Raw genomic sequence first — 25,264 nt, 5'->3', positions numbered from 1 at the left:
AGCTTCTGCTTCTTTACTTTAAAATATTCTGAAGTCCCACAAATGATTGTGACAAACTGAGGAAGTTGAGAAGCTAAAAGGTCGTCTGGGAGGGTAAGGGTGGCTCTCAGACATGAGCTGGCTAGTGCGTTATTTTAAGAAGCCAATCTCCTGATGGAAGAGAAGCTTGGCTACAGAGTGGAGGGTAAGATCACCCTTCTCTGGCAGACAGTGTTATTCTTTGCAACCAAAGATGCCTTTTGCCAACAGTCAAAATGAGACTGGCAAGACAAACTCCCCTAGTTGTCCCAGGAATGCAGTCAGAGGAACATGAGCTCAGCAACCTTCTTAATTTCAGCCAAAAGAGTGGATATCATGAAACACTGGATGAGCTTTTCTTACCAGTAAGTAAGAGAGACTGGGAAGGAACATTGTTTGGCTAGATAGAAAACTCTGGGTCTGAGACAGGGCAAATGGCTTTGACTCAGCTGTTCCAGTTTTATATGCAAGTCTGATGAGGCAGCGAGATCTATGCCAGTTTTCAGTGTGGCCAGAACGGATTGTGCAGGAAGGCTTTTTAGTTTGTTAGACAGAGAGTACAGTAACCTTCTGAGGAAAGGAGAGCCTAGAAAATGGAGAGGACCAGAACAGAAGTAGATCTTGCAAATAAGGCAGAAGTTACGAGGATCTGGGGAACATATTAGTCAGATATGTCTATTAAAGACATCTGTATATATGGCAAAATCTTGTGAATTCAGAGAACACGATGCCAATTATGACCATCGGAGAGTCGTAATTTTGGTAAATGCATAAACGGGGAATTCAGTAAAACTGGGAAGGTATCAGAAAAAGGAGTTGAAGAAGCGTAACTATTTAGACAAATGTAACAACCTTAAAAGCAACAGAACAATCAGAGTATTTTACCGTGGAGGATGATTTCAATAGCAATGGGTGGTAGGGAAATATAGTGGAACATAATTGTCTGCCTACAAACTGCTCAGGAAAGAAGGACTGGGCCACAGTGGCAGAGGAAATACTGCCATATAGAAGGATAACATGAACATTATTTAGCTGAACTTTAAGTGGGAAGGGCTATGCAACTGAATCTCTGAAGAGAAATAAATAAATGCTAAACTAGGAATTCCAAAGCATTTCAACAACTTTTGGAAAGTAAAGACATTAGCAGGTCTTTGTTGCTAATATCCAGCTTAAGAAAAGGAAACAGAGTGAGCATTGTTGAACTCAAAGGAATTGTTAGCAAAATTGTGGTAATAGGGACTTGGGCTACTCCCTTAAGCTTGGCCAAATAGATCAGGAGGCACACAAGTTAGAAAAGCGATTTTCTTAACACTTGACGCAACAGTATCTTGGAAAAGTGACAGGCAGAAGGAAGAAACTAGTCTTAACTAGGGTATTAATCACAGACTGATTGTAGGTGACTCATTCAGTACTAAGGTTTAGATGGACCAGAAGGCTAATTCGGTATAGCAGCTCCTATGTTCAGGGATCAAACTTTCATCTCTTCGAGGTGATGCTCTTTTGTCCTCTTTAAAAACTGTGACATAAGTATGTATTTTAAAATCTAAAAAGTTCAACAAAGAGCAACTTCATTTTCCTCCTCCTAAATCTACTCTTAATATATAGCCAGAGGTGATGTAATAAACACAGCTTTATGAGCTGCTCCTCGTCCCAGGAGTGTGAAAGCCTTCAGAGAGCTTCTCATATGGCTCAGGGGCTACCAGCTTCTTGATAAAACATACAAGGTGTGCTTCCCCTTCCACACATTAGGTTTCACTGAGCAGGGCTCAGTGTACAGGTTTGCAGCTGTACAGTGCACTGGTATCCCTGCTTCCTGAGCATGGTTTTGTGTTGACTTCACAGCAAACCAGACACAACTGGTGTTTGTTCTAAGCCTTGTTTCAGACATTCCTACCCAACTCTGCTTGCTTCTAGAGGAACACCACCTCAACTTACGTTTATTCAAGATGCAAACTGAGTGTTGGACTGTCACTGAGTACTATGCAGGGCTAGTCTTCAGTGCAAGCTACCGCTGTGTCACAACACAACCTTGAAGAGTCTCTTTGGCACAATGCCTGCAGTGACTTGGCAGTTACATCCACCTAGGCTCCACTCAGCGTTATGGCAGCCAGCTGCAGTTAAAACCTGCTGGGACCACAGCTCAAGCATGATTAGCTGGCACAATGACAATCATGTATTTGTCTCCACTAACTTCAGCTCCATAGACAGGAATAAGCAATATACCATCAAGGAAAGGAATAACTTGTGTACAGACAAATGCTTTGTTGAAACTGTGCAAGTCAGTTCTGAATGCCTGAAAATGAATAGTGAAAACAGAAGTAATGAAGGAAGGAAGGTTATACAGCCGTAGGAAGAAGGAATCACATAAGAAATAGCTGAAGAAACATGCACCAGAAGGAAAGTGAGTGTGCTGGTTTGAAGGTAAACCAGCAGGGGAAATGAACTCAACTCAAAAGAGAGATTATAAGTCAGAATAACAATTTAATAAAATAATACAATAAGTACAATTATACAGACAAACCATTAGTTTTAACCCACAAAACCCAAATGTATAACCCAGCACCCTGGGGCATGAACAGAGTGGTGTTCGTTGGGCGCCCTGAGTCCAAAGTAAAAGGAGAGGGAAAATCTGTTGGTGAGAGTGCTGTTGCAGTCTGGTCAAGAGTGGTGATTGCAGTCCAGTCGAGAGTGGTGGTTGCAGTCTGGTTGAGAGTGGTGGTCTGCAGTCTTCCTCTGGATCCCATGAGTGGTTAAAAAAGTCCCAAGACCCCAAGATTATATATCCTCCATTTCAGGCAGGAATGCCCAGTACCTCCCTCAGGGTGGGGAGTTCCACAATAGGTGTGAGGACAGGAGCACCCTCCTATCTCGCAGGCCTCTTAACACCCCGTTTATAGGCTGAGTCAGGCTGCTCTGGGCAGAAGGTGTAAATGGTCTATTGATAACAGTTTCTGGGAAATGGCATGGAAGACTATAGAATACACAGTTTTGTGTTACACCCATACAGTGGGGAACTGGTCCCAGCTGTTCTAACTAGGACAGTGGGTACACGAACAAAGCATGAAAAAAAAAAACAATGAATGAAGGAAGTGCGAGTTAAGAGATGCAATTTGGGATTGAATACAGATGACAAAATTAGGCTGAAACCAACAGGGTCAGGTAAGCATGAAAAGAGACTCACTGATCCTCACATGGTTGTTACATACATAGAAAGGCCATTTAGATGGGACAGAAAAGGTTAGGCAAAAAGGATGTAAAGAAGCAGTGTATTTTTTCCCAGTCAAAAGCCATCTGTAACTTGTACTGAAAATGTCTTTTTTCTTTACCTCAAGTGTATTAACAGTTTAATTTATGATAGTATTGCTGGTGACGCTGAGAACACTGGCCTTTAACGAATCAATAGATTTCTTTCATCTTTAACTAATTTGAACCTTTGAAACCTCTTGCTTGTACAAATTCTTCTTCCTTCAGATCAAAGTATTAAATAGGTTCAAGAAGTAAATAAGGAAATAAATACCAGAAACCTCATGGGGAACATTGAAATTAAAGTTTTCTAATAGCCAAATCAACTTAATGCCGTGATTACCAGCTCAGTTCATCTTCTTTCCCTCCCCCCCAACTCTATGGCTAAAGCTGTGGGAATGAAAGGAAAGTGCTTTGGTTTTCTTTTAGTTTCTTGATGCTTGTATTGCTCTAGACTGTTGGGGGGTCTTTGTATTTTAACTGCTCTCATTATAGATGCACAGGAACTTTACAACACAGATTTGTGAAATAGCCTAAAACATTGGTCTGCAAAGTTCACCCCATGCTTTATGCCTTGTTTGCACTCTACTGTAGGCCCATGTTGGTTATGCATCTGACTTTCTTTATGGATATAAATTATACCGGTGCAAACCCTTCTGTAGACAAAATCTTGCTGATATAACTGTCTTCCACCAGCACAACATATTTCAGTTAATGAGTCAGAATACACTTTGATATCACTATAAATGGTTCCTCCTGGGGGGAGGATTGCTTCTTTACTGTTAAAAGTGTAGATAAGCTCTTAACTTTTTTCTTCCCTTACTTGTTCTTAAATCAATCAAACCCATATATAGTATTTCTCATCCAGAAATAATAGAGCTTCTTTTCATCTCGTTTTTGACTGCTGGTCCCTGTCCGTGTTCTTGCTTCAATTGTACGGTCATCAGAAAAGGGTATATCTAAAATCTTCTTGAAAGCAGAAGTTCTGTTTCAAGTGACAGTAACCGCAGGATCAAACACGTCCAATCTTAAAAAGAAACAAAACCTACTAAAAGTTTGAAGGTAACAAATGGGTTGTAGCTGGCTGATAATATTGAGGATGTAATGACTTTCTGGTCTCCAGTGGAGCATCTCCAAAACAAGACAGGCAGGCACACAACAAAATGAAGTCTTAGTACTGAGGACTTCTTGAGAACGCTACAATAACATTCTGGTAGGCTGAGTTCCCTTGGCTCATGTACTCACTGCAATTTGAATGTCTAGTGTGATGCTTGGCAAATTTCCCAACCTTACATTATCTGAAAGACAGGAGAAGCTGGTATATTCAGGGAATCTATGAAGAAGCTTCTTTGCAGTTTGCTTATAGCAAAAGAGTTGGCTGCATATAGAAGTGTCAGGACTGAAGCTTAGGCTGCTAACTTGAAAAGGCTTTAACTCAATTGCATCCAGGCACCAAGATGCTCAGATACCACAGCAATGTGTGTGGTATATGAACCTAGATAGAAGAAGATTAGATAGCAAATCAGACACAATTTTGCACGTGATTTCCTGGGTTTGTCTAAACTTATAGCAGCAACAGTTAATTATAGGAGGTTCTGAAGGCAGCTCCTGGGTGGGTTTATGTCACATATACATTAGATTCCAGCCATAAATTGCCAGCTGAGAGTTACAGCTGTGGCAGGAAGCCCTTATTGATGCAAAGCTGATGGAAACCATCCTTGTGCGTTCCCACTTAGAGGTAGGAGCAGCAAGGTATCATTGATGGAAGACCTAGGGGAAGAAGAAGCCCTTTGATAGCAATGGCAGAACTCCAAGGAAAAGAGCATCAAGATGTGCACAGGTCATCACCCAAAGAGGCACAGATGTGGGAGATGTTTGCACACAAGAGTTATGTGTGATCACCTTCCAGATGATTGCTGTACCTACTTCAAGATCTAGTGCCTCTCCTTCTACCACACGTGAATTCCTCAGCTCATGTAATCACTTCCTCTGGCTCTTAAGCAAGGGCAGCTCTTTAATTGCAGGTTAATGTGTTAATGAAATACTTGAGGGTACTTTGAAGTGACTGGGCAAAAGAGACTAGCCTTTCAGCAGCAGCTGCTGGCACAGGAATCACAGCTCACATTGCCATACAGGGAAGGCGGTGCCGTAGAGCTCTCTGTGCGCAGCAGGAGCGGGATCCATCATTTTTTTCTCTGGTAGTGCCTCAGGGCACATCTACACGGCAGAACGCAGGGCTGCACAGGGATTCTGGACCTGCCTCTAAACTGTGGTTATACTAGTTTCACAGCAGGAGTAGCAAGCCTGCCTGGAGTATGATTCTAATATATCTGTAGTGCTTGCACCCCTATACCTGCCCCCAAGGTGGCTTGATCGGTGCAAGGTCAGCTCTCTTTTCCTCTCTGTAGAACTGTGATCTGCTGTGTGCACCCACATGCACTTAGAAGTATTAAAAAAAAAAGATACGATGTTTATGAAGGATCTTATATAAATTTAGATCTGCAGTTTCTGATCTATGGGGTCTTATTTATTTTAGAAAGTGGGGAAGCTTTCAAGAATGATTTCATAGGTAATGCTTTTTTTTTTTTTGGGTCCTTGGCTGACAGGCCTGATTTTGTTTTTTATACTTTCCTTTGAAATTTTGCGTGAGATTTCTACTCACTTGGAAACACCAACACATGAAGTAATTACCAATCTTTCCTGCCTTCTCCTTCCTTGTGCTCTTAGTTCAAGGTCACAATGATAGATCTAAATCCTTCATGAATTTTCATCTGACTTGCTGTCTGCAGAAATTGTTGATTAAAAGATCCAATTTCCATTGGCATTCTCCCTTCTGAAGGATGTCAACAGGAAATGTAAATGTGCGGCCCTTTGTGAATGATCTGCAAGGACATGCAGGCTTATGAAAAAAAAAAGGCAGCAGTTAGCCAAATCCTTGTTTCTGTTTTGAATGACTGGCCATAGGAATGCAGGCTAAGCTGTATTTCAGCTGTTCCCAAAGATGTGTATGTGTAACTTGTTGATAGTGATAGGTACATCAGGCTCCAGTGACAGCTACGTGACCACTCTGATGATCACTGTCCTGTAGCAGAACCAGCCCCTGCCTCCTCTCGAGAACACCAGGCATGAAAGAAAACAAAGAGGGATCTGTTTATTCAGAGGACTGGCACTTGTACCTGCTGCTTTCTACTGAGAAAAGAGAGATCCTAGGTCATTTCAGCTCTCACCCTATACTCCCAGCAACCATTAGGTTGTAAGGAACTGCATGACTTGCTCTAACAATTGATGTGAATTTCTGATTCCTGGGAGAGCTGAGACTTTTGCCTTACAGGACCTGTAGGGGATCTGACTGATAGGAACAAAACTCAATACCCAGAACACCGGCTTACTTTATGGGAGCTGCTCATTACCACCAGAGGGAAAGACAAGCCCACCACAGCCCTAAAGCTTCAGCATTATGTTTTTGAAATCTTACCAGCGTCCAAGGTATATGTCTTTCACAGTAAAAACTATTTGGAGAGTGCTGTGAATGCACAGACACAGATCAGTGCTGAACATCTGGTTAAAATAAATTACAGTCTTATTTTGCAAATAAAAGCTCCTAGGGTCTACATGACAAAGTCTGGCCAGCATAACTATCTCATGGGGAAAAAAATCACATCCCTAGGCTATGAAGATAACTATTTTGGCCTCATTCCCTTCCCCATTATGTAGACTTACACTAGAGAGGAGTCCTTTTGCCAGTATAACTCACGTTGTTTGGGAGGTAGTTCAACCATGCTGGCAGACTCCTACAGCTGGTATAAGCGATGTTTCCATTCAGGAATATGGCCAGAACAGTGACACCAGCAAAACCCCTGAAGTACAGAGTAAGTCTTTTTCTCCTGCTACTAGTGTCTAACATTTTTCAGTTTTAAAGCTTCCTGCTAAAAGGAAACACAGAGAATTTGTTCCCTTCCTTGTATCATCAGGACATTATTTCTTGTTATAGAAGAATTTGGATGGGACAAAATCCCAGTTCTCCTGTAGGATGCCTGTTGTTTGGTTTGGTGTTGGTTTGGGAGGTGAATGGGCAGAGTTAGTTTGCCTTTTATTAGGTCTTCATATTTTGGTTTTGTGGGGTGGCATTTGAATAAATCTAATGGTCATAGCTAATGAGTTACAACTGCTTATGCAAATGAATTTGAGCTGTTTTGAATAACAAAACAAAGTCCTTTATTTTAGTCTCTTTGTGAATTGTATTCTTACTCTCTTACTGTTCCTTGTTTTTTCATATGGTCCCTGTTAGGTCTTGCCTGATAACATTTGCCAAAGCACTTTCTGGATGAACCCAAAAATTGAAGATTTACCAGCCAACCCTCAGCTATGAGCACCCCCCCTCCATAAGGCAAGGCAGCGAGTAAAGCTGTCTTGGCTTAAAAGAAAGGTTCAGCTCTTTTGACAACAGATGGTTTTCACCTGCCCTATTTAGACAGTTCATTTTGTCTCAATTCCTACTTGCCTCAGTCTACACAGGCTCTGTTAATTCATTTCCCTTCTCCTTCACCCTCCATTTGTCTCTCAGGTCTTGTGCTTTTGCACAAATGGTGAATAAGACAGAAAGGACAAGAAGGAGGACGGGAGACACCCAACCAAAACTAGTCTCTTCTGAGCAGATGCAAACCTGGAACTTCCCCTTATTTTAATTTCCCGTTATCGCTTAGATGTGAAATGATGGGAACATGGAGTAAGCCACAAAAAGGCCTCCATTCTCACATGCACCATGTTGGAAAGGGAGCACTTACAGCTCGTTCCATCAGACTGCATGACTGCCAAGTCCTGTCTGCCTCCTCCACGGTTCCTGGTGGGAGGGCTAGCTTAGGAAATGACAAAAGACAGCAATGACCAAAAAATGCTGCCTCTTCTCTGTCTCAAATAAGGCTTTTACAGGTGAGCAGAAATGGTCTGAGCTGCTAATGAGGTATAGGTTGCCAAAGAAAACACATGGGCATATTCATGTTTTCCAGGTGGCTGGTGGTAGAAATGTAACTGCCCATTGAAATCTACAACATAGGCTTTTTTTTGCACTTATTCATTAAATTGTAGATTTATTGTGAGGTTACTTTATTGTAGTGCTAGCTGTGTTGTCTCACTGGCCCTGTAAATCAGTTGCTTGTCACAAGATTTAGAAAAAAACCAAGTGCCTGCTTGAAGTCACATGAGGAACAGGTGGCACTTCTGCAGAAGGTGCTGGTGGTTTCACATGGCCTGTTGCCGCTGGAGCACCATGGAGCACCAAGGAACGCCCAGGCCACCACTCCAGCTCTGTGCTACTCTTGCTCAACGCTGAGTGTGAGTTAGTCAAGCCAAGGAGTTTGGATCAGAACTGAGTGTTGAAACAACAAACACAGGATGGAGTGTGTGTGTCCCTGAGGGATGTTAAAACAAGCAGCAGAGAAATGCGTGACTGGTCCCTCGTAGTGCAGTCGATGGGGCAACCTGCTCGGACCGGTTCGATGTCACCCATCTGGTTCGCACGTGCACTTGGCCTTTTCTGGCCAAGGCCCCCCTGAGCCGGGTCCCTCACCAGGCTGACAGCCTCTCTGCCTTGCTCTCCCCTCTCTGCCTCTGCTCATACCTGTGCCTTGAGCCCGGCACCACTGGATGCACTTGTTAAATGAAACCTCCGTGGCCATGATGATGACAAGCACTGTGCCACAGCACTTCAAGCACTTCTACAAGCAGCTACTTTCATTTCCCATTTCCCAGGCGGTTACATGATTTAACTCTTCCGCAGCAGCTCAGGAGCGGCACAGGCAGCTGGAGCGGGCAGGGAACATAGCAGGGGATGTGTTCATGTGTCCCTCTGCTGTCAATGCAGCACCTGCTGCAGACAAATCTTCAGAGTTGGGCTTTTAAATTAGGTAGGCTATTTGCAGTGTAAGAGCACTCATATTGAAAACTAGTTACAAGCAAGACAGAGAATTTAAGCAAGATTTAGAGAAAAACAGGCCTACGGTTGTCATTCAAGCCCATTGTGTCATTTTTATTTTAAAGTCATTCTGAAGATTTGTCAGGGGTCCTAATACATCTGGCTTCTTCTCAGAGGAAGCAGGCATAAGACTGATGTTATGGGATGAGGTGAGTCTCCCCAGCAGCTCTGTGACATTTGCTCTCTCCTTCAAAGTGATTCACAAATCCACAAATGAGTGGATTGCTAAATTTACTGTTTTACGTGAATATAAACTCTCTAGAACAGGTTTGATAAATTGGAGAAGAATGTGGCCTAAAACTGAACAGGTCTCAGTGCAACTGAGATTCACATGCAGGGACACATTTGTTTTCTGGGTACGAGTTGCACGCAGTTTCTAGTACTCTACCTAAGCAGAAAATAAAACAGCAGATTATTTGAATAGTATTATCAACCCACAAAAGATCTGAAAAGAAAATTGTGAAGGATCAAGTAGAGCAGCTCTGACCATGTCGTTGAACACAGAGTATTTTGTCCAGAAGGCCTTCTCACCTTCTTTTACTCATAATTGCTAATAGTGCTCCCTCAGAAGTGGCACCCATTAAATACCACCAGCTAGCTGCTGTAGTGACATTACAGCTGTTATGCTGATGCCAGAAATACCTCATTTTATAGTGTGGGCCTTTCCAGGAATAGGAGAATGATGCAGCCTGCACTAGGTCTGGGCTTTTGCATATTGCAGAGCCACATCTAACTGAATTAAGCAGAGACGCCAAGACTAAATTACTGATTTCTCATGCTGACTTGGTTTAACAAGAATGTGGCCTAGTCTGAATATGGGATGGGTTTCTATCCAAGCTCAGTGATCAACTCCTTACAAATCCTGTGTTTAAAGAGGTAGCTTGACCATTCCTAAAAGCCTAGGTTTATTCTTCATCTCTCAGGGGTCTGGAGGAAATCTGCCTTCCAGCAGGGTCTCTCTCTATGAGCGTTGACAGGAGGACTAATTATCTCCTTTACTATAACCACTCACATTTATATATTTCTAAGCATATGCATCACTTTTCATAAGAAAACCTAACCACAATTAGTCCTTGCTACTTAGATGTTTCCATCTGAGTACCACATTTAGCCAGTCTTATGCAAATAATATTTCCACTGATTTCAATTCACACAACCTTACAGTGAGTGCCTGGCAAGACTAGGACATGGAAGAGGCATCTCCAAGATCACAGGCTCACCGATGCAAGAATTTATACAAATAGATAGCAAGGACAAGGAACAAAGAAGTTAGGCAGGACTACTGTGATGAAACTGGTTTTGTCCAAAGTCAGAAACCTCAGGGACCATTGGAGAAACAAAAGGGTATGCAGCCAGCAATTAACACATCAGCTGCAGACCTATGACTGTGTCAGGCATTGTGGAAACAGGGGATTCAAAATAGAATCATGGAATCATAGAAGATGGGAGAAGACCTCTAACATCATCGAGTCCAACCACTAACCTAGCACTGCCATGTTCATCGCTAAACCATGTCCCCAAAATAGACCCCTTTCTACCACAGGCAAAGGTGAAGGGGGGAAAGAAAAAAAGCCAGGTGGGAATTGGTTCAGGGGTTCACGTGCCAAAGCCACACACCTGGCAGGTTCTTTTTCCGTGATCAGCAGGGCTTGTGTGGTGACACCTTCTTTTCCTTACCATTATAATTTGATAATGTGCACCTGGCAGGACTACCAGCATGTCGGCACTCCCAGGTGTAAAAAGATATCGGCATCTCTAAAGATACTGACCCTGTGAAACGCCACACCTTGGCACAACACAGCCAAAGTCTGAGCTGTCCTTATTTGCATGTACTCACCACATAGGCTTGCATAAAAGACCCATAAACTCTTTGGGAAAAGAACAGCTACACATTTGTCTATTATTTGTGTTCCAAGAACTTTTCTTGTTAGCTTCAAGATGACATTTTAATGAGGTTTCACTGCATAGAAAACATGGGACGATTTAACCAGCTCTGTCCACCCCCTCCCTCCCCAAACTCTTTCTGAAATGAGTTACCATGCAGGAATGAAAGCTTTTATGAGAATTTATGTCATTCATTTGGAGGCAGGGGTGAGGGAAAAGTCATCTAGCTGCTAAACCTTGGCATCGAAGCATATGCCATTCCCTCTCCTGCCCCGTGCTGTGTTGCAAAGTTGCCTTGTTCAGACCTGTGCAAGTTTCTTCAAAAGCCAGAGCTAGTGTGTGTTTGTTTGTTTGTTTTGGAGTCACAGAGAGGGCAGCGTAAAATAGCCGCAAGGCAATTCCCGTTCAGTAAAATGGAAGTCTCACAGGCTCTTCATTCAATACAGTGTGGCTCAAGAGGATATCCTGCCAGCCCAATGATAACGAGGGAAATAAAGTCACTTCCTCACCAGCTGTTTGATTCAGGTAGAAAAAGGAAGCCTTTACTTCCTCATGTTTGCTCTCCCCACTGCCCCCTTGGTCAGAAATGCTAGGCAGAAACTGCCTTCTCCCTCTGCATTTTCAGTAAGGAGCCGTCGCTCAGCCTATGGGCAGTATGTCCTTTTCTGCGACTGAGGAGCTGTGCTTTGCCTCTCAGGCCGGAGTGAAGGCTGAGCTGTAAAAGGACCAAGGCTGAACGGACTCGACTCATTCCGCAAGCAAAGAATGCCCGTGTAATTAAAGATGACATTTGTTTCTTGGATCAGAGCTGCCGAATTTGGGCCAGCGGAAGAATGGGATAGTGTGATCTCTTTGTTTTGAGACTGCCCTGACTCAGTGCACTATTACGCCTCCTAATCCTCCCAGGGTGACAAACTCCACTTCTGTCCTGGACTCCCTGCAAATGCCAGGAACTTCAGTCAGGGACATGCTCTCTCCTCCCTGTGTATAGTCCAGCAGGCAAGGGGTGCTCTCGGGGCAATCTTCCTGGCCTGCCAATCAAGCCCTGGTAGGTTGAAGCAGGCATCTCAGGTGCTTTCATGCCTAAGAGGAGCTTAGGCAGAACATCTTCCCCACCACCACCCTTCTCACTTCACAGAAACAGTCAGTGTGAAGTTGCACAGTAAATCAGCAACAGACTGATTTGACTTAATGAAAGCTTCTTAAGAAATGACTTTTTCAAAACTTACAGAGCTGAATGAAGAGTTCTTTTCCATATAATTTTTAACTGCCTTGATATAATTTTACATCCAGGATATAACTTCCTATTAAATTTTGAAGGTCTTAAAAGCAAGGCCTGCAATGATTTTCTTTCCAATTGTGTAAAACTTCCAGAAAGGTTGACCAAGCCAGAACTTGCCTCAGTCTATTTGCCAAGGGGACCCTTGCTTTCATTATAAAGAGTGCTTTTCCAAGGACATTAAGTGTTTCAAACAATTTTCCTAATCTTATTTATTTTAGCTGAGATTCTCTTCTTTTAAACAGAGCAGTTTAGGTGACAAAAATCCAGTGACAGATACACGGGTTTACAGGAGACAAACCTTATGAGAAAGTTAAGATTCTGTTTAGGGTTCTCTTTGTGCTAAAATAGTTTTCAGCAATGGGTCATAAGTCCCTCCCCCCACCTCCCTTGTTTTAGTACATAAAATGGACATGTGTTTATTTAAAACAGGTTTGAAACTTAAACAAATAGTGACAGGCTGTTCAAACAAGCTTCGGAAATAGGCCTAATCAGGATGTTTGAGAAGGAGAGGGGGAACGATCATAAAGAGCTACTTGTAATATATAGTGCAGACACCATTAGGTTGGGTTTGTGTTATTGTTATAATAATCTCGGACAAAAAAGTACTGCATGCTGCACATTTTTGAGCCATAGGTTATGCCATACTTTTGTATCCAAGTTTTACCGTCTATCTTCATACCCAATACCAGGAGCTTTACTGAAACATTGGAAATGGTTGCACATTAAAACTGGGAGGAATGTTCCCAAACTGGGATTGAAGAGAGGCACAAATTATGCTCATTTTGATATTGATACTGTGTGTGCATCGACTGTCATGAATATACAGAAGTGAGACCTTCCCCACAGGCAGAGACCACAAAAACCTTAACGTTAAAATCTTTTCACAAGACTTGCATTTCCATGAGGGTTTTTTTCGGTTTTTTTTCATTTCCTCCCTGTTTCACCCATAATAATATCACCAAGTGTTGAACTTTACCCCTGTATTTTTATAAGGCCTGATCTTGAACTCCCTATATAGACAAGGCTCCTGTGGAAGTCAGTGAGTCTCTACTGGCGACAACAGGATTTAGCCCAGTCTGTAACATTTTAGGATATTGTGTTACTTCATAGCCTTAAGGAGAAATAAAAGCAGCTTTCCAAAGAGCTGCACAGCAAACTGAGTGTGCTTTTTCAGCTCAGCAACAGCACAGCAGAATATTAAGGCCAGAGTTTGCAAATGTCTGTGTCAAAAAACAGGCAGTTAAGCAAAACTTGCCAATTTCCCTCTGGAATGAAGAGCTTGCATTAAAACATTCCATCCTCCCTGCAAAAGGTTAAGCTGCTTTCACTTAAGAATATACCTTTGGAAACCCAAGTTGGAAGATCATTGCCTAGAGGAACAAGCATTGAGAAATAGCAGGAGGCAGATGTGTTTTCACGTCGCTCTGTTGGCCAAAGCCTATGGCTGTTCTGTTACCAAATCTTACCTATATACATCCACTCTAATGTACAACATTCACCAACATTAACTTAATGTAATAACATATTTTGGAAGTAAATATCTACTATTTATTTGAATCCCACTCAGTGTCTAGTGAAGGCAAAATATTAAAAAACCTTACACGCCCTCTTGTGGTGGAACCACAAACGCTCTGACAATAACTAGAGATAGCTAATGAAGGAAGCTAATTTAACTACATAATTTGCAGAAAATTAACTTGGATGGAAGGTTTACATTAATAATGGAGGCCTTTCTCTCCTCAATTTCTGCTGTAAACCATAACATATATGCATTTTTAGAAGGCAGGTTATCTCCTAGCATAGTAACGTAGCAAAACACTTAAACGCGCTGTAACATTGTTAGAGAATGTTAACTTCCACCAAAAATGGGAACTCTAGAGTAATAAAAGTAGAGACAGAAACGCCCATGTTAGATAGCTGTTTCATGGGTTTATCTCAGTAGTTTGGGAGCAGACCTTAGCTGAGTGCACAGTAAAAGAGTTGCCATAAATGATGCTATCAGGTTTGTCACATTTTTGAAGTCATTCAGCTCGGGTATTTACTGCTTTCATGCCATACAGTATGATTTATCTGTCTCTCAGGAATGCTCTGAAGCTTCATGCTTGTTAGGAATTGCAGCCTGAAAGAAAGGCATTACGTGCAGAATATCACCAGTCCAATTACTAGCCTAGTCAAATCCCATTGTGTTTATGAGTCACAAAAATTTTATCTTTGCTGCTTAAACAACCCTTCCATTTGGTGCCTACATGCACCAGATTTTCCTGGAGCACAGGACCACGGCATCACCCTTGGTGACAGTTGTGAAAGACCATCATAGGTGTGACACAACTTTAACAGCTTCAGTTCGTATGGAAGAAACATCTGTCTCTGAACATAGTCTCTGAACCATACCAAGGGAATCAAACAAATACTGCCTTATTTTCAGTGAAGCTGACCAGCAGTATAGGTGCCCAAGTCCAGTGGAAATGAAAGATTTGGAGAATGAAAGTTCATTTACCTCCTTCGTATATGTTTGTATAGACAACATTCAGGACCCGAAATAGTGGTAACTTGTATTTTAAAATGCAGCTCCTGTATTTTCTGTTAGACTGGGCATGCCTAAAGCAGAAGTCATGGCTGTAAGTAATTACAGCAATATTTGTAAAGACAGAGGCAGGAGAACTTTTCGCTAAGCACTGCACAAAAAACAGAGCTCACGAATCACTATTTTAATAGGTTTATATGGTTTTCTTATGCCAGCAGGATTGTTGGATGACCATGGAGGGTGAACAAGTTGCTTCCCCCACCCCCCAAAAAAAAGTTACTGCAGTTCTGATATTCACTTTCTGATTACTTTCCTTTTTAGGATGCCTTTGTGGAGTTGTATGGCAACAGTATGAGGCCTTTGTTCGATTTCTCCTGGATCTCTCTGAAGACTATCCTGAGTCTGGTTCTGGTGGGAGCTTGCATCACTCTTGGCGCTTATCTCGGACATAAGTAGAGTCACCCAGTTTATTGTGGATTACAAAAGTCTTTCAAAACAACAAAATAATATTTTTTTTTCTCTAGCACAATGATATTTTATGAGCAAAGCAACTTCCCAGTGAAAGATTAAATCAGCTATTACTGCCAAAGGAAATATCATTTATTTTTACATTGCCGGAAAATTATTTATTAAAAGATATTTACATTTTTACCTGCTATTTTCGGAACCTCAGCAAGTTGTATCTGTCATCGCATCGTATTGTTCTTCTTAATTTTAATGAGCCCCAGAGTATTTTAGGTTTGGTTGGTTTTTTTTTAATTAATGCCACTGGCTGGATTATTTTATCTCTGAAGAGCAAATATACTGACAAAGACCTACCTGCTTACACTTACGAGGGCAGTTACTTGAGCTGCTAAAGCCTGCAAAATTGTGTTGATGCTCCTTGCATTTTCCGGGAGGGATCTGAAAGACAAGGTCAGCATGAACAAAGTTCTCACCCTGTCCTGCTGGCAAGAACTGATGTAGTAAATAATTCAACATGGTACATATGTGGAGTCAAGATGGAGACTTCTTGAAGGACCACTCGGCTATCCCTACAGGACAACAGTTGGAAATATGATTGTCTATGCCTTTTAAACAGGTGTTTTCCAGTTACCAGTTGTGCCATCCCATCATAATCACAATACCCACACAATACATGTCAACCTTTTTTTTAATAAGTGTGAAGTTAAATCTTTGGGGCTCGCAGGAAATTGCTGTTCCAATGATTTTCTCAGCAGTAAAGTGTTTTTTGTGGCTACTGACACAGAAACATCAGGAGACCTTAAGTGCCTGCTTCAACAGAGCAGAGCTAGAGTCTGAAGACCTGACCTGTGTCCCACTTTAGTGGGCTCATATCTGCAACTAATCCTGCTTACTTACAGAGTTCCTCCAGGGGTTTGAAACCAATTAGATATGGTCTCTAAATCCCTGAAAGTTGAAAAAGATCTTAATTTTATTTGGCAAGAAGCAGACCTCAGCTAAGTTACAGATTAGCTCTGACTATCCTTGTTTATCAAACTGGACACCAAAATCAAGTTCGTTTTCATAACAGGAAAAGAAAGTGAGATTTATCATCCCACCCCTCACCCTAAAAATTATTTCATGCCAATTATTTCCTAAGACTGTCTGCAGAAGAAAAGATAATGAAGAAACTCAAAATCCTCTTTCTGGACAGAGACTCTCTGACACCTCGATCAGGCAGGTGCCTACTGTCATCTCAAGTGAAAATAGGGTGAAGGAAAAGGGGGAGTGGGAGGTGTGAAGTCATCTGCTCATGTTACAAAATGTAACGCAAGTAAAATTAATTCAGAGTACATAATACAGTTTTATAAACAGACCTGTGTTCTGAAACCAGATGTGTCAATGCCTTTTAAAGCAGGGCTTTCTGTGAGCTCGAAGGGGGCCAAGAGTCCCCTGGAAACTGAAGACTCTGAAGCGTGTCCCGGGGGCTGCTCTGAAGCATGGAAATGTCCAGCTTCAAATGTTTTAAGTCCTGCGCTTCTATTTTTTCTATGAAACTTTTGAAATCTGGGATTTTTGGGTAAATGAACATCCAGATAGAAAAGGAAAGATTGCAAAGCTCTCGATAAAATGTACCATACAGTACATAAGTGCTCAAAAGATGAAAAACATACAGTGAATAAACTGTAGCTCCAACCTCAAGATTTCAGTTGAATAACTTTGTGGCATTATATGCAAAATATCTCCTGTAACTCGGGAATGTAATATGTTCAATGTTAAGGCTGTAGTTGATGTTGAGTCTTCAAAGCTGCTTTTATGTTTGGTTGGTTTTTTTAAGAGTTGTACATCTCAGCATTTTTACTGCTATTTAGTCATGGCACCTACACTTTGTATGAGCAAAGATAAGATGGAGCAAGCTTACATTTCAAATTTGAAATTACTTAATTTTGTAGAAACTTAGAAAGGAAATATTTTTAAGAACGCAAAAATGTGAACTATGCTTGATTAAAGAAAAAGGAAAAATCCCACCATCAAACAAAAAGTACCTACAATGCTTTCAGAGTGCTTCTGTCAGAAGTGGGGATGCTCATGTATGATTTGTATGAAAAATATTTGAAATCAGAGGAACTGAATATTGTGAATTGAGTGTGGGCTTTGTTTTTTCTTTCAGCTTCCGAGCTGAATTTGTCTGCAGCCAATTGCACAACTGGAATTGGCTGGTATCAAGCTAATGTTTCATTTCACAATCTAGTCTTTGTTTCAATTTGTGCCCATCTGCCCATTAAAGTTTATTAACTATTGGACCTCAAATTGTTTCAATATTGTTTATTTTATTAAAGGTTTACATTGTCAAAAGTAGTAAAAGTATCAATTCCAGTGCTGCTATACTGCCAGGATAATTTGAATGGGTTTTAGTTTTTAATACCTTCCAATGGCTAAAGTATTTTTAAAGCTGCTTTAGAAATAATATGAAGATGACACATGATACACATTTAAATAAGTACTGAGGATTTTGTGTTTTGTTGTGTCTACTCACTGGACTTCCCAGTGTATCAGTTAATACCTGGCAAAAAGAAGAGTCATGGTGACTGTTGATGATTTTATTTTATTAAAGAGCCAATGGAGTTTTCCCATCCTGACTGCAGAATAGTACAGTATTGTGGCTGCATTAGGTATAATGATAGTTGATAATACATTTATTAAGAAACATATTAGAAACATTGAATGTATATAAAAGCTTGAACTTCTTAAATAAAATCCTCTCCTTTCACTCTTACATTTCTTTTGCAATCATTCTTGTCTTTCCTACTCTTCATTACACTTTCATGTAAGATTTTTTTCCCCACAAAATGCCTTATAGACCTCCACACTCAAAGGCTACGCTTCAGTGAAAACCCATCCTCTGCCACTATGTATGCACAGATAGCTGACCACTCCTGGCATATCCAAATTGTAAAAGCAGGGGGAAAAAAAAAAAAAAAAGAGGCACATTTCTGAAGTGGTTAGATGTGGAAGATCAGAGGACAACAAAGGAACAGGTCAAGAAGTGGAGGGAAACAGATCACTGAAAAACCTTCTTGGTTAAAGATGATTCTACCTGGCATTTGTTTATCTTTTATCCTTTCCATTGAAAAAGGATGATATAAGTGCAGAGAAAAAGCTTACAGAGACCCCACAGTTCTCTACAGAACTTTGTTAATGCTGAAAGCAGTCTTTTGCAAAACAGCAAATCTGTAGGCATTGAGGAGAAATACTTGATTTTGCTGTATTCAGCTTATGTGTCCTTAATTCTTTTTCACTCCATTTATTAAGAAAATAATGAAGAAAAATATTTTGCTTCTGAAAAGAATAATCTATGAGATCATCTAAGATCTGTTGTAGATCAGTAACTTAGGAAAAGATGGAAAAACAAGAAAAAAAATTCTGGTAGCAAAGCATTCTTAAACCAGAGCTGACACAGAGTACATTTCTTAATGGAACAAGCACTGAATCCACCGAAGGACTAATGGGGCTGTTGAGGTAACAGAGAATATACAGATAAGGAAGGGGGTTGGAAGATATGGGGAATGTCATTGGTATGTAAGAAAATCTTTAGTTTCATATGTTGCAGGAGTTCACCCAAGACGGTCTGAAAATTACTTTTGACTAAAAGCAGCTACAAATGTGTGCACTACGTGGCTACAATTACTAAAAATTTTCGATTACAAAATTATTTGTAAATTATTATAAAATTATCCAGTCTATAAAAGTTCATCAATCTGCTGTTGTGATTGGGGATTATGTAGCCTGAGTAGGTTTGCACTAATAAGGAACAATTATGAAGAAATGTCTGCAACCTAATGTGCAAAGGCAACATGAAAGTGATGCAGTTCAAAGAATACAGATCCAGTACCCCCAGTCCTTGCATGCACACAGTCTCCCCAGCTGAGGCAGCGAGTCTGGACTGCATGCTTTGACCCTGAGGCACGACACTGCTTAGCTGTGCACCTGCACTCCACAAACCTAGAGGTCCTATTGATTATAAGTATAGTAAAGTAGCATGTTTAAAGCCTTTCTTATTTTTCCTCTCTCTATCTCTGAATAAACTAGGAAAATGATTCATTTGTATAATGAGTTTAAGGCTCAGTACTATATGAAAATTTATACATCTTTTAATTTATGAATATAAAAATTATTTCTCATTGCAAAAGCCTAGCTTTGTTTTTCATTCCTATCTCTCTTTCCAACAAAGCTAAATACAAGGAAGACAAAAGAGCTAATTTAATCTGTATTTGGTTTAAATCACACTTCTATACTAAGTTAATGCAGCTTCATGACACAATGAAATTATCTTCAAAAAGTAGTACAGCATTAAGAGTTCCACACAAAAACTGTATATTTTTATAATTTAAATAGCGTATTTTTTCTTTTTTTTCTGAATATTTGAATTTTAATTATCACCAGCATAAATGTACATAAGCAGATATTGTTTATCCAGTACCTTTGGAGATGTATGTATGGTAATGTAGTTTGTCAGTTTATCATCATTCAATACGATTATGTTGTTCTTTGTCTTTCAAATGTTATCAGAACATGCTGCCATTAAACTTTCTATGTCTGTCTAGTTTATATTGTGAAATATAATAAAAGCACACTGTGAGATACTTGTTTTGCATTTGCATTGTTTAGGATTTGTTGATTAAAAAACTACTCAAGCATTTGACTGTAGTCCCATAAATGAAACGTAATGTTTCCCTCCTGATAGGGGCAGACAGTACTGATGCAAAGCTTTATAAAGCCACAAGTGACAGAGACAAAAGGTAGCCAATCTATTTATCAGGGGAGATGAGATGGAAAAAGAACCTCCTTCCCTTTCTTAATCCACCTGATAAGCTACAGGCACTTACCTGCCTGTGTGGTCAGAGATGCTGTCCAATACCCTAGTTAATGATGGTTTTGAGTTCACTTGGAGTTTTGTGCGAGTTTAAATCTCTCCCTACCTGTACACTCCCACTGTAAAAAGTCTGCCAATCCTTTATATATCCAGTAAGTAAACTTTTTCCTTTCCTATCTGTGACTTCCAGAATTTTAATCTTCTCACCCTTTGGTAACGCAAAAGACCCTTAGGTAAGGTGGATGATACTGCTAGTGGATTATTAACAGTAATGTCCAATGTACACATCTCAGGCTATGCTACTGTGATCATAAGTACCATGGAGTTGTCTGCATTGCTAGACCACCGAGGTGGAGAGACACCTGATGCCATTGCTGTCAAAGTAGCCACACACCATGCTAAGGGGCTGTGGGGGGATAAATGACACATGATCCAGCATCATCTAGTTAGAATGGCACAAACAGGCTTTAGCCCATTGTACTGGATTTCCATGGTGAAGTTTTGGTAGCAGGGGGGCTACAGGGGTGCTTCTGTGAGAAGCTGCCAGAAGCTTCCCCCATGTCCATTACAGCCAATGCCAGCTGACTGCAGGATGGATCCACTGTTGGCCAAGGCTGAGCCCATGAGCAACAGTGGCAGCACCTCTGGGATAACATAGCTAAGAAGGAGTGGGGAGGAAACTGCACAATTGCAGCTGGAGAGAGGAGTGAGAATAAGTGAGAGAAACAGCCCTGCAGACACCAAGGTCAGTGAAGGAGTAGGGGAAGGAGGCACTCCAGGCACTGGAGCAGAGATTCCCCTTGAGTCCATAGTGAAGACCATGGTGAAGCAGGCTGTCCTCCTGCAGTCCATGGATATCTGTGGTGGAGCAGAGATCCACCTGCAGACCATGAAGGACACCATGTCAGAGCAGGTTGATGCACAAAGGAGGCCCATGCCCAGGCAGGCTCCTGTCAGGACCTGCAAACCCATGGAGAGAGGAGCCCACATGGTTTGCTGGAAGAATTTGTGACCCCCTGGGGGACTCACACTGGAGCAGCCTGTCTCTGAAGGACTTCACCCCATGTAAAGGACCCACACTGGAGATACTGAAGAACTCCAGCTCCCAGGAAGGATCCACATTGGAGAACTGACTCCTGTGGGAGGAAGACCCCATGCTGGAGCATAGGAAGAGTGTGAGGAGTCCTCCCCCTGACTAGCAAGGAGCGAAAGAGGCATGTGATGAACTTGACTACAACTTCCATTCCCTGTCCCTCTGTGCTGCTCAGGCAGGAGAAGGTAAAGAAAATTAGGAGTGAAGTTGAGTCTGGGAATAAGGGAAGGATTGGGGGGGAAGTGTTTTTAAGATTTGATTTTATTTCTTATTATCATACTCTGATTTGGTTGGCAGTAAATTAAACTAATTTCCCCAAGGCAGGTCTGTCTGGCTCATGATGGTAATTGGTGAGTGATCTCAACCTGTCCTTATCTCGACCCAGGAGCTTTTCATTATATTTTCTCTCCCCTGCCCAGGTGAGTAGTGGAGTGATAGAGCAGCTTTGGTGGGCACCTGGCACTCAGCCAGGGTCAATCTACCATACCCATTCACCATTAAGCCCTCTTGCAGGGGAGTGGGGAAAGTAGGGGGAAAATATTTGATCAACTTGACCCAGCAGAGGTAACACCAGAGCAGCACGTTGTGCAATGCATTTATATAAATGCATGCCATACAACTACTTCATAATCCTTCAGAAAATGCTCTTTCAGTCAAGTAACATGAACCTCAAAATTGGATTTATTGTACCACTGAACCACAATAAGAATAATGTCTTCTACATGTGAACTGACAAGCATATCTGATGCAAACACACGAAAGATCAATGCATGCAGTCTACACACTGGGGTGGCAACAGCTTTAATAGACCTTTAATCGTTGTCTTTGTTGGGGCAACTATATCAGAAATTGTGAAAGGAGAAAATGTTTTGTTCAGCACTAAAACAGACAAAAAAACCTAGACTGTACATAACTGCTGCAGTGGAAATAATCATCTCTGATTTACTAAAAGCTTACTCAAAAAAAGCAGCTCACTTGTCAAAAAGCCTCTTGCTCTCTCCCAGAGTTCAGCCCTCCAAGTCACTGGTGTGACAGCACATACCTCTAGTTGCGTGAGCGTGAATGCTTAGCATTCAAACTGCACAGCATTGCATAGAATCATGGAACGGTTTGGGTTGGGAGGGACCTTCAAAGATCATCCACCCCTTCGCCATAGGCAGGAACACCTTCCCCTAGACCAGGTTGCAAAAAGCCCCTGGCCCTGAACACTTCCAGATATGGGATATCCACAACTTCTCTAGGCAACCTGTTCCAGGGCCTCACCACCCCCATCATAAAAAATTTCTTCCTTATGTCCAATCTAGAGCCACTAAATCCACTTCTTTCAGTTTGAACCGTTGCCCCTTCTCCTGTCACAATCTTATACATCTCAAATCTTAACAGCACCTCAGAACTATTAAAAAAAAAAAGAAAAAAATTCCACTGTGACTCCTGGATAGTTTGAAAAGAACACAAAAGAAAACAGTAAAAGATTGGAAAGTGAGTCCATGAGTCATATGAGAAACCCTAACCAGCAACAAGGGTATTTTGGAAATGCATTTCTTTTGAGACACTTCCATAGCACTGTAGTAGGTTGACCCTAGCTGGATGTCGGGTACTCACTACAGCCACTCTCTCACTCCCCTCTGCAACTGGACAGAGGAGAGAAAAAAACAGCAAAGGATTCATGAGTTGGTATAAGAGCTGGGAGAGGTCACTTACTGATTACCTTCACGGGTAAAACAGACTCAAAGTTGGGATAATACTTAAATTTATTACTAACAGGATAAGAGCAAACGAGTTAGAAATAAAACAGTCTTAAAAACATGTTCCCCCCTCCACTCCTTCCTTCCATGTTCTCCCTCCTTCCCCCAGCATTGCAGGGGGATGGGGAATGGGGGTTACGGTCAGTTGTTCTTTCTTCAACTGCTCAGGGAGAGGAGTCCTTCCCTCACTCCCGTGGGGTCCCTCCATGGGAGACAGCCCTTCACAGACCTCTCCAGCATGAGTCCATCCCTCGAGCAGCACTTCTTCATTAAACTGCTGTCCCGTGGGTCTCTTCTCCCTTCATGAATGAGCTGTACCGACATGGGTCCCTCATAGGGGCCACAAGTCCTACCTGGGACAAACCTGCTCCAGCATGGGCTTCCCTCTCCACGAGCTGCAGGTCTCCAGCAGGACCCTAATCCATCTTGGGCCTCCCACGGGGTCACAGCCTCCTTCATGCATCCACCTGCTCCAGCATGGGCTTCTCCATGGGCTGCAGGAGGGTCTCTGTACCTCGATGGTCCTCCATGGGCTGCAGGGGCACAGCTGCTCCACCGTGGTCTGCACCACAGGCCACAGAGTTGTCAGCTCCAGCACCTGAAACACCTCCTGCCCCTCCTTCTGCACTGACCTTGGTGTCTACATTGTTGTTCCCATGTTCCCACTCTGCTCTTCCCTGGCTGGAATTCTTTCAGCGCAATACCTTCTGTTCTTAAATATGTTATCACAGAGGCATTACTATTACTCCTGATTGGCTTGGCCTTGGCCAGCCGCAGGAAGTCCATCCTGGAGCCGGTTGGCATTGGCTGCACCGGACAGGGGAAGCTTCTAGCAGCTTCTAAGAGAAACCACTCCTGTAACTCCCCCCCCTCCCCCCCAAACCCAACCACATAAACCCGCTATATCACCCTGTAACACACCGGGCAGGCAGATGGGAACCACACTGCTGCAGTGTAATTAATGTTGCTTTTCAGCAGGGAGCTGGGGCACAGACATGCTCTGTAATGCCTGCATCGGAGCGCAGCCAGGAGCCTGTGCTCTCTGCTCCAGTGCCCAGATGCCGTGGCCTGAAAGGGACCACTGCCTGCACTGCTCTGTCCTCCAACAGTTTTGCTTGAAGTCAAAACTGGCAGCAAACCAAGGTGTTCTCTCATGAGACTGTAAATTAATGTTGCTGAAGGAAACTGGCTAACAGTTCATGAGGCTCTGGGTTTGCTTTCCATCTGGTGTCAAACTTCAAATTCCCTCTACAGCTAAGAATAAAACAGGTGAGGTGCCCAGGCCACTCAGCACCCCCTACACATTACTAATTTCCTTTCATCCAGGCCTTTTTAAAAAAACCAACCTGATCTTGCTGCAGTTTTGAAATGTTTTGGGGTTTGGTTTTTTTTCATTTCTAAAAGCAGCTGTTATTTCTCTCCCGGCTTTGCAAACATTCTTCCCATTAAGTAACTCATTTACTGCTTGCAGCAGGCACAGTTTCCTCCAACACACAATTCTAAAAGAAGCTAATACCTTTTACAGTTGAAAAACGTGGCCGTGGAAGAGAAATAGATGCGTCTTAAACAGTGCTCATTTTCAGCTCCTCCTCACTCCTTCGCCTCACAGACAAGGTGCCTAATAAGCCTTTCACTCTTGCTGCTGACGACCCAAATCAGTATGATTCTTTGTCTCTGTGTTTTCATTAGGGACATAAAATCAATCTTTAACCAAGGACAAACAGCACTGCTTTCAATTACATCCAAGTCCCAGCTTCCAGTCCTGGAATTAGACATCAGCCCTGTTACTTTGTGGCTGCTTCCTTGTTTTCTGCCAAGACGGAGGGGGAAAGGAAGGGCAGTCCAGAGATCATGAAAGATATTTAAGAAGTATAAAAAGAAAAATCTATACAGCTTCCTCCAACCAGAGATGAGACAGCATCCAAGGTTCAGATAGGGCTAGGCTCCTCTTCACACCACATGCTTTTCAAAGCATGCTACCAGCTTAAGAACTACTCCCATTGTCATCTACTGGGAAACTGCCATTAGTATCAGCTGGAGCTAGGAAGAGATATTTTAGTACTTGCACTGGAAGTGGAGCCATTGATAGCTGCAGAACAGCTTTAACTGCATTAAGGTTATTCAACCACCTGAGAAAAGCCTGGATCTTTCTTCAAGTATCTTTATCTTTCTTAAGTTCAGGTTGAT

At 42.0% G+C, this 25,264-nt stretch overlaps 1 protein-coding gene across 1 annotated transcript in view; it reads left to right on the top strand.

Moving 5' to 3' along the window:
- Positions 1-20,020, top strand: part of BCL2 (BCL2, apoptosis regulator) — a 97,142-nt gene extending 77,122 nt beyond the window's left edge. The window contains exon 2 of the mRNA XM_027657481.1: positions 15,244-20,020. Within this exon, the coding sequence (XP_027513282.1) occupies positions 15,244-15,378 (135 nt within the window). The 3' untranslated portion in view covers positions 15,379-20,020. The remainder of the gene's footprint in view (positions 1-15,243) is intronic.
- The last annotated feature ends 5,244 nt before the right edge of the window (positions 20,021-25,264 follow it).

The sequence above is a fragment of the Corapipo altera genome, unplaced genomic scaffold (assembly GCF_003945725.1).
Source record: "Corapipo altera isolate COAL_440 unplaced genomic scaffold, ASM394572v1 66, whole genome shotgun sequence".
In the NCBI taxonomy this organism is placed as follows: Eukaryota; Metazoa; Chordata; class Aves; order Passeriformes; family Pipridae; genus Corapipo; species Corapipo altera.
This window is presented reverse-complemented; position numbering and strand designations above follow the sequence as displayed.